Below are 9,046 nucleotides of genomic sequence, written 5' to 3' on the forward strand. Positions count from 1 at the left end.
GGGGACATTTCACTTCAATAGAGCATAAAGGAGACTAGGTTCTTTCTAGAATGTTGAACTAGTAGCATTAAATCAACAAAAGAATGAAAAGATAAAGGAGAGTAATAGAATTAAGTCCCATTGACTTTAGCAAGAACTACATTCTATGTAACAGCAGAGAATGCCATGATTGGTTTCTTGAGAGGAGAATATTATCATTAAGTTTTGAATTCCAATATCACCTAAGTGGGAACTGAAAGAAAGAGAAGTAGAAAAGTATTGTTTCTGCAGATCACCAACATACTGCTTGTCAGTGTTCTAAATATAATTACAGTTCTGTAAGTATTTTGAATAAAATGATAATGAACACAGTAACTGTTAGTATTCCTTCCAAGCTCCACCCCACAATTACCTGGCAATAGACAGATATGCCTAACAGTATAAATGGAACTGCTTGTCCCCTCCTCAATCTCTGGCCCTCCTGCTCTTGTCTTGCTCTCCTCCCCTTTTCCCTCTGTCCCCTCTCTCCATATTCCCCTCCCCCCCTCTCTCTCTTCACATACTCATGGCCAGCTTCTACTCCTCTACTCTCTCCCTCCCTCCATCCTTGACTCCCTCTCCCTCTCACTGTGTCACTCTCTTTCTCTCTCTACCTTTCTCTGTCTTTACTACCCCCTCAAATCTCCTCCCCATGCCATAAATAAATTTGGCTGATACCTCAGGGGAAGGGATGCCTCAGAATAGACCCATAGAGACACTCTGCACCATACTGCACCTCTACAAAAACATCTCTGGCTTTTATTTATTTTTTAATAAAACATAACATTAACAAATTGTATTAGATTGCAATTTATAGTTCTCACAATAATTCAGCAAAGTTATTGTAAACTCATGTGTGGGCATGAAAGTTTAAAAAAACGTTTAAAAACTTTGAGGCACTTCACTGTGTAAGATATGTTGGAAATATTAGGATAAGCACTTTATTTACCTAAGTTAACTGTGACTGTAACTCAGAATTTATCATATATTAGTATGATATTGGCATGCATTCACAGATGACACAGACTGCACAGTGTAGTGAGCCAGAGGCTGCCAGAGGACGGTCCTTAAGACATGGCACTCCTAGTAGCAAGACTGACTTGAAAGGCAAGCACAAATGAAACATCACCCCAATCTTCACTGAGTGTAAAAACCTTTGATATTAATAGGATTTTTGTAACACTCACTTCGGAATTCAAAAATATACTATTAGTACATGATGATCCTTAACATTTGGAGTTATTTATTATTAATGACCAAGTGAAGTAAACACACATGAATTAACACAGTCTGATAAACTATGTGTGTAAAGCTCCTGATATCTCTAATAACCTAAGTTTCTGCCCTCTTACCAAAGAATGACACTAAAGATAATTTTCCTCTCTTGCTGGGTGAAGTCAATTTTTGAACTCTAAGCTAAGTTAGGAAACAAAGTCAACACAGAGCAAAAGCATTTATTATTGCTTAGTAAACGTGCAATACAATCTGACCTTAACAACTGCAAGTCAAGTATGTTTGTTACTCTGAGTTTAGTACAGGTATATAGAGTTTTATCCATTTTGTTAATATACAACTTTCTAGAACTTTCTTAATATTTGCCAGTAGGATATGTTTTTCTTTAAATTTATTAAGTAGTATATAACAATAGTTGGTTTACAGAGTTTATTAAAGAGTCTTTCTTCCTCATTTTTAATTGAGATATTAGTGAGTGCGTAAATGACACAGACTGGGGCTATATTGAACTGAAAGTCAAGAAAACAATAGCTTATTAAATGTGATCTCTGTTGATTCAGTTCTGACCATTTCATTTCTTTTGATAATTATGTGAATTGGTAATTCTGATGACTAAACTAAATTGGATCTTTTCAGTTGTAGATTTCAGTATGCTCTTTAGCTCTAATAGGTAATGCTGTCAAATAACAACACGAATCCTTTTACCAAATAAGAACAAACTTCACTTTATACTTACTACTGCTATAAATCTGTGTGACTTATTTCCCATGGTGATGATGCAAAAGGAAGTAGGAAGAAATCATTAGCTATACTATTTGAAAAGACAACATTAAAAAATCTATAATAAATGACTAAAGAGGACTATCTGTAAATAATTTTAAAACTTGAGAAAATTCTAACTCTAATTTAGATACAGACAATAGAAAACCTTCTAGGGTATTGTTTGTTCCAAAATATGTCCATGTACATCCCATTTTTCCCCACCAAAACCACATTCCACAAGAAAACTTGGAAATTGATACTTTTCACTATGACAGTGGCAGATCTTTTTGAATATCTGTACATAAACTAAGCAATAAGAATTGAGAGGGGTGGTTTCTAGAGAATACCATTGCCTTCTGATTCAGGCTGTGTTTCTGTGTTGATAGGGACATTCACCACATAAGTGGCAGATAATATAAACCAAGGTATTGGGGCTGGTGAGATGGCTCAGTGGGTAAGAGCACCCGACTGCTCTTCCGAAGGTCCAGAGTTCAAATCCCAGCAACCACATGGTGGCTCACAACCATCCGTAACGAGATCTGGCGCCCTCTTCTGGAGTGTCTGAAGACAGCTACAGTGTACTTACATATAATAAATAAATAAATAAACAAACAAACAAACAAACAAAAACCAAGGTATTGAAAGTGATGAGCAGGAGACACCACGTAAAGTATGCACAAACCTGATCCAACTTGACTGACAATCCTTAACTCTGAGTATTTTTTGGAAATCAACATACTTTTGCAGTTTGAGTTAGTTTTTTCTGTTAATAGGAGCCAAAATACAATCATAAAAGTAAAAATATACAATTACTGGTATGCTTGTAAAATCATATTATGAACCATATTCCAAAAGAAAATAGAGAAAAATAATCCTAAGCACCCAACATTTTGCATGAATTTTATGTTTTTAATTGCAGTAGTTTTCACATGCAGGCAGTCACTCAAGCACATATGTGAGGAAGTTATTCCCCATCTTAAGGCACCTAGAATGCAAATCTTATCTCAGATTGGTTGTGCACAGCATGCCCTTGGGTGATGATAAAGAGTAGACAAGCTCCCTCAAGTGGAGCCTCCAAGGTAGAAGGTTGGAGGCTATTGAATGGGAAGGGGAAGAAGAAAAGGAACAGAGCAAGCAAACATTAAGGTTCCCTCTCATCTAGTGATGGTATGATCATTCTTTGTGTCTGTTAGTAAGAAAGCCATCCCAAATATTGGTCTGTCAAACTTTGATTTATAAGGCATCATGCATTTTTTGACATTTTTATTATTTTTTTAAAATGATTTCACACACTGAGTACTGGCTGAACTAACACAACAGTCAACTGTTCCTCATGATACTTGGCTACACATTAGAACAGCTATTGAATAACTGATCCTTTTATTGTGAATAAGTACAGAACCAGATTTCAGGTCATAGAATTATGAAACATTTAGAAGCATGAAATATAAACACTTACCCTTAGAAACAGATAATTAAAATGAACATAAATAACTCAGACATATCCATCATTGACGGGGTAAATTTTATTTAGTATTGTCTCTTTAGGTTTGAAGAATATAGAGAACATTAAATTATATTTTAACAATTTCCATGTGACAACTTTTGAAAACTGGAACAAGGCACATATGTGTTACATCATCTGTAAATCATAGTTATCTATACAACAGATAGGGAGTATACGTGGGGAAGGAGTAGAGATACTGGCTGAAGGCATTTCTGTTTGGATTAGCTTTGATTTATTAATGAAGCAAAGATTGTCTTTCTTATTCAAGGCACTTGGATACAAAAATTTTTAATTTGTGAAAACTTGTTAACTAGGAAGATACAATGTAATTGTTGAAACACACATGCACACACACATGCAGATGCATGCACAAATTCACACATGTGCACAAACATACACACAAATTTAGAATGAATAATATTTAAAAATTAAAGAGAATGAACTGTCAAATTGTATGCTAAATACTGGCAAGATACAATTTCTACTAAGGTATTAGGATACTGCATTATTAAGCTGATATAACAATATATCTGTGCATATGATAAACTGTTTAATCAATTATTTGTGCACACAAGAGAGATGTTTTCATTGTTCAATTATCTGGACACATTTCTAGATTAAATCTCCCAGAAAATGTTTTCATTTTGTACTGTCCAGTCCTGGCAACTTCTGGTACTTCTGATGATGAAAATACTCATCAAGGTAGAGATTCTGCAAGCCAATGGATTTAAGTGTGTATATCAGCACTGATATAGTTTCTATCAGTACTAACCCAAACATATGCTGCTTAAAATTGTAGAGGCAAGACATAGCTAAAAATTTTATTCTACTCTTTACACAAAATATAAACAAGTTTTGTTTATAAAAATATTGATAATATGAACCATACACATTAATAGAAGACAACATGAATTGCCTACCTGTCTCCATGTTTATACTCCACACACAAGTACATCTCATGTGTATATACAGACATTTTAAAGTGTTTAGAACAAATCACAATAAAAAATGTCATCTCAATGAGATACTGAAAAAGTTGAGTTCAAAATTTGTCTTTGGGACAGCTTTACAAACTGTAAACAAAGTGAGAACATTGGTAAGGTTTAAAATAGTTTTTGAAGTGATAGAATACAAATACTCAAAAGAAAAAATAGCTTAGATTCTTGAAACACTAAATTTACAAGTGTTGAAATATTAGTGCAATGGACACAGGTGAAAGTTTGACAATTAAAAAAAAAGAAACTATTAAAACCATACAATGAAAGAGTAGTGGTTATTTGTCATAACGATGCTCAATCTGACAGATCCTAACAAAATATTTATGTCTTTGGACAATATGGAAATGTGCATTTGCCTATACTTACAAAGAAAATGTTATTGTTATGAAATATCTGTAAGACATTTTGGCAATACATAAAAATAAATTGATTTTATGTTCTGAATTATAGTTTATTTTTCCAGAAAAAAATTGGACGCATATCAATAGTAGTTGGGAAGAATGCGTACCTTCAAGTTATCTTGGCAGAAATCAAGACCAGAAGAGAAGCATTGCAAAGCCAGCCATATTTCCCAAGAGTTTGGGAACCATGGAAAACCCATTGGCCAAAGTCAAAAGCCCCTCATGTAATAGGTAAGTCATTCCTTGAGTAAGTTACATTTGAGCATCTGACAACATCAAATACAAAACAATGATTTCAAACAAAATTGTTGATGTCGCCTTTCCTAAATCAGGTCTTAGTGTACACAAAAAAAAGTTAGGGACAATATGTGGCAGATTTCAGCAGAATGTATTTGTAGAAAAAATTTTTTTTTACTTTTTTTTTTTTTAACTGTTTTCTTTTCTCAGTGAGATTAGAAAAACCTGCAAAGCATATATGGTTTATAAACACAAAATGAAACTTTCCTCACAAAATTTTGTTAAGGAAAAAATGTACTTGTAATACATAAATTAAAAGGTTGTAATAAGAAAAAAAACAAACAATCAAAAATGGAGAAGAATGAAAGAACCAGAAAGAATGGAAAGCAGAAGAAATAACATGAGGTCTCCAACCTGTAGTCACATTTTTAAGATAATGAGTAAGTTGTACATAAATAACTCTTACCTCTTATTTCAAATAGATTTGAGGTAGCCTGTGAAAAGCCAATATGACAGTGTCTTTGTAAAAATGTGTAAAAATGAGTTAAAATTTATGGACAGAATAAAGACATCACGTGGGAATTGTGTCAAATAAAACTCATGCTAAAACACACATCAAGCAACATAACCTCACATTTGTCAGAACACGAGCCAAGGCCAAGAGCAAAAGCAACACAGTCTAGTACAGGGCTAACACAGTCTAATAAAAGGAGGTGGAGATTTAGAAAAATAAGGCACTTATATTCTGAAAACCAGGATAGATTATTATAACATGAAGATTTTTTTTCAAGATTTACGTTATATGGAGTTTCTGAGTTGCAAAGCTATGACTTTTACAACATCAGCATCTAGTGAAAACCTAAAATTGCATCACATAGGTGTGATGTGATTTAAGATGAAGTTAAAAGTCCATAAACAGCATAGATAGATGTATATAACATAAGGAAGCAGAAAGAAAAAAAACAAGCAGATTACAGCAAATATACAAAAAGTGTAAGAACCGAACCAAACCAAAACCCCAGAAAGCTCTAAGATCATCTTAAACTAGAACAAAACCAAACACACCTGCATATGTTTATGCACGTATATTAGAACTTTGGCTTGGATGATTAACTCAGAAGTGCAATATGTCATTTAACCTCATTCTGTGTACCAATTTCTACATTTTGAATTGAAAAAAAAAAGTTAAGATTCTTGTTAGTTTAAAAAACTTAAATTTGTTATGGGCAACTTTTATAGGAGAAATTAAAGCTCACAGATATTAACCTGAAAGAATAAAATACTCAATAGATACAAGCATTTGGTTCGCTTAATTCAAAATGTAATATGAATGTAACCAACTAAACAGTTCTAAATAGTAGTAAACAAGATTTTTTAAATTTTTTTGAGGATATGCTCTGTAAAACAAACCAAACCTCTAACGCACATTTTTTTTTCATTCACATAAAATGAAATGTTTTCGTAGAAACATTTCCTTGTAGGATTGCAATGAATTAAGCAGCCACTGGGTTTTGAAGATTACCCTTCCTTATAGCACCTGAAAGATGAAGAGCAGGATAGTTCTCCTAGCTGCTGCTCAGATTACGAGGTAGGATCATGCTGGGCTCAGTGCTTCTGACCCAGTGCAATGTTGAGGGGTTTGGAGCCAAGGATGCGGCCGTTCATCTCAGCCATTGCTTTAGCCGCTGCCTCCGGGGAGAAGAAGCAGATCAAGCCAAAGCCTTTGCTCTGCCCTGCTTCCTGCATCACTTTAACCCTGCAAATGGACCCAAAGACTGAAAATTCCTTGCGCAGTGTTTCATCATCTATGGTGTCATCCAAGTTCTTAATGTAGAGCTTAGCTGCCTGGCGTGCACGGATTCTTTCCTTTTTCATCTGCTCAAACATTTCCTTTAACTCAGCCTGTCGTTCTACCTTCTTCTGGGCTCTGCCTACAAAAATCGTCTGCCCGTTTATGTCCTGTCCATTCATGTCTTCAACTGCGTTTTTCGCAGCCTCGTGGCTATCAAAACTCACAAATCCAAAGCCTTTGGACTTCCCAGTGGCATCTTTCATCACCTTAACACTCAAAGTTTGGCCATATTTGCTGAAAACTTCCCTGAGCTTTTCATCGTCTATGTCATCTCCAAAGTTTTTGATATACACATTAGTGAATTCGGTTGGTTTGTCTCTGAGCTCAGCCTCCCGATCCTTGCGGCTTTTGAATCTGGCCACGAACAAAGTGCTCTCCCTCAGCAGTTTCCCATTCATCGCCTCAATGGCCCTGTCTGCCGCTCTCCGGTCCTGGTAGTGCACGAAGCCATAACCCTTGGAGCCTTCTCCATCAGACATCACCTTGGAAGACATGATTGTTCCAAAAGGTGAGAAGTGTTCATACAAGGTTTTGTTATCAATGGATTTGTCCAGATTCTTGATAAACACATTCCCGACTCCCGATCTCCTCAGGCAAGCATCCCGTTGAGACCACATGAGACGGATGGGTTTACCTTTGATCACGTCAAAGTTCATGGTGACTAAGGCCTTCTGGGCATCATTAACCTGGAGAAAATTGACATAGGCGTAGCCTAGTGAGCGATGGGAAATCAGGTCCCTGCAGATTCGGATGGACAACACCGGCCCCACTGTGCTGAACTTCCTGAAGAGCATGTCCTCAGTGACATCTTCGTGGAGGTCACCCACGTACAGGGAAGCTGCACGGTACTTAGCTTCCAGACTCATCTTTTTCTTCTTGGCTTGTTTGGTTTATTTCTTTTTTTGACCCCAACACTACAAGCCTGCAGCTCTCAAGGATGTAGCTTCCTGCAAGAGGGGAAGTGCAGTCAAAACTCAGGACCTGCACAGTGGCCTCCAAAGACCACTTAGAGGTCCAGCTACAGACAGGGTCAGTTGCACTTTCCAGGCAACACCTAGTCTAAAAAAAAAAAAAAGCCAGAAACCCATGTCCTCTCCTGGTAGTTGGCAATCTGCCTTCAGCTCTCAGCTTTCCTTCCCTTCCAACTCAGCAACAACTTACAAGTGGCTGGCCAGGACAGGCCCTTCATCTGCCTCCATCCCAGGCTCTGGTGGCTGGTTTCCGAGCACAAACAGGCCCAGACCCTGTGGTGTGTTCGCGTGTTCCGCTGGCTTAACCTTCCAGCCAAGCTTGGGGCGAGCAAGGCAGCGGGGGTGTTGAACCCAGGCCCAGCACTGGAGCCCCCCCCCCGTCTGTCCCGCGCAGGGAGCCCGACCCACGCCGCCCTCCCTGCGGCTGAGAGCGCGCCTGGGCCGCGTCCCTGACCCCCACCCCCCACCCCGGTGACCGGAGGCGCCCGGGAGGATCCTGGCTGAAGACTGAAGCTCACCAGGTTATGGACTGCAGGCGGCAGGAACCCGGAGCTCGCTGGCTAGCACTGTTTGCTCTTTCACACTTTTTTGGGGGGGACCGTGCTCCTCCCCCGCCCCTCTGGCTCGCTCCCCAGCCTCTGCTGCTGGGCTCAGGGAAGGAGGCGGTGTCATGGGTGGAGAAAACGTCTGGGGGTGTGGCCGGGAAACCCACCACCAGGCTGCTCCCCCACCCCACCCCCGCGCACCCCCCACCCCCACCGGTCTGTTTTGTCCACGCCAGCCCTCCCAAGCAAAGATAGGGACCCTGGAAGTCCTGGAAACAACCTGTGATGGCTTTGACCAGGTCCCGACCTGGTCACACACACACAGCTAGCCCAGCAACTTTCTGCAGAATCTGCAGTCCCTCCCTCCCAGGAAACTCAGAGCCTCACTTGCTTTTTCTTGCAGGTCAACTTTTAAAAGATTTACTTTTTAAACAGCAGATTCAACCCTGAGTGAAGAAAACTTTTCCCGGTATCTCTTCCGGTAGTCTAGGTTTCTCTTTTTCACACAGTTGTACTGTCTCA

The 9,046-nt window shown here is 38.5% G+C and overlaps 1 protein-coding gene across 1 annotated transcript; it reads right to left on the minus strand.

Moving 5' to 3' along the window:
* Nucleotides 1-2,907: 2,907 nt before the first annotated feature.
* Pabpc4l (poly(A) binding protein cytoplasmic 4 like) lies at nucleotides 2,908-8,621 on the minus strand. Its single transcript, XM_021158836.1, has 2 exons — nucleotides 8,498-8,621; nucleotides 2,908-7,955 (listed from the first exon to the last, which is right to left on the minus strand). The coding sequence occupies exon 2, from the start codon at nucleotides 7,872-7,874 to the stop codon at nucleotides 6,762-6,764; it is 1,113 nt and encodes a 370-aa protein (XP_021014495.1). The 5' UTR covers nucleotides 7,875-7,955; nucleotides 8,498-8,621; the 3' UTR covers nucleotides 2,908-6,761.
* Nucleotides 8,622-9,046: the final 425 nt, after the last annotated feature.

Source organism: Mus caroli, chromosome 3, assembly GCF_900094665.2.
Source record: "Mus caroli chromosome 3, CAROLI_EIJ_v1.1, whole genome shotgun sequence".
NCBI lineage: Eukaryota > Metazoa > Chordata > Mammalia > Rodentia > Muridae > Mus > Mus caroli.

What these genes read in the sequence shown, in the direction of transcription:
- Pabpc4l (XM_021158836.1), bottom strand. Translation starts at nt 7,874, where the DNA reads ATGAGTCTGGAAGCTAAGTACCGTGCAGCTTCCCTGTACGTGGGTGAC.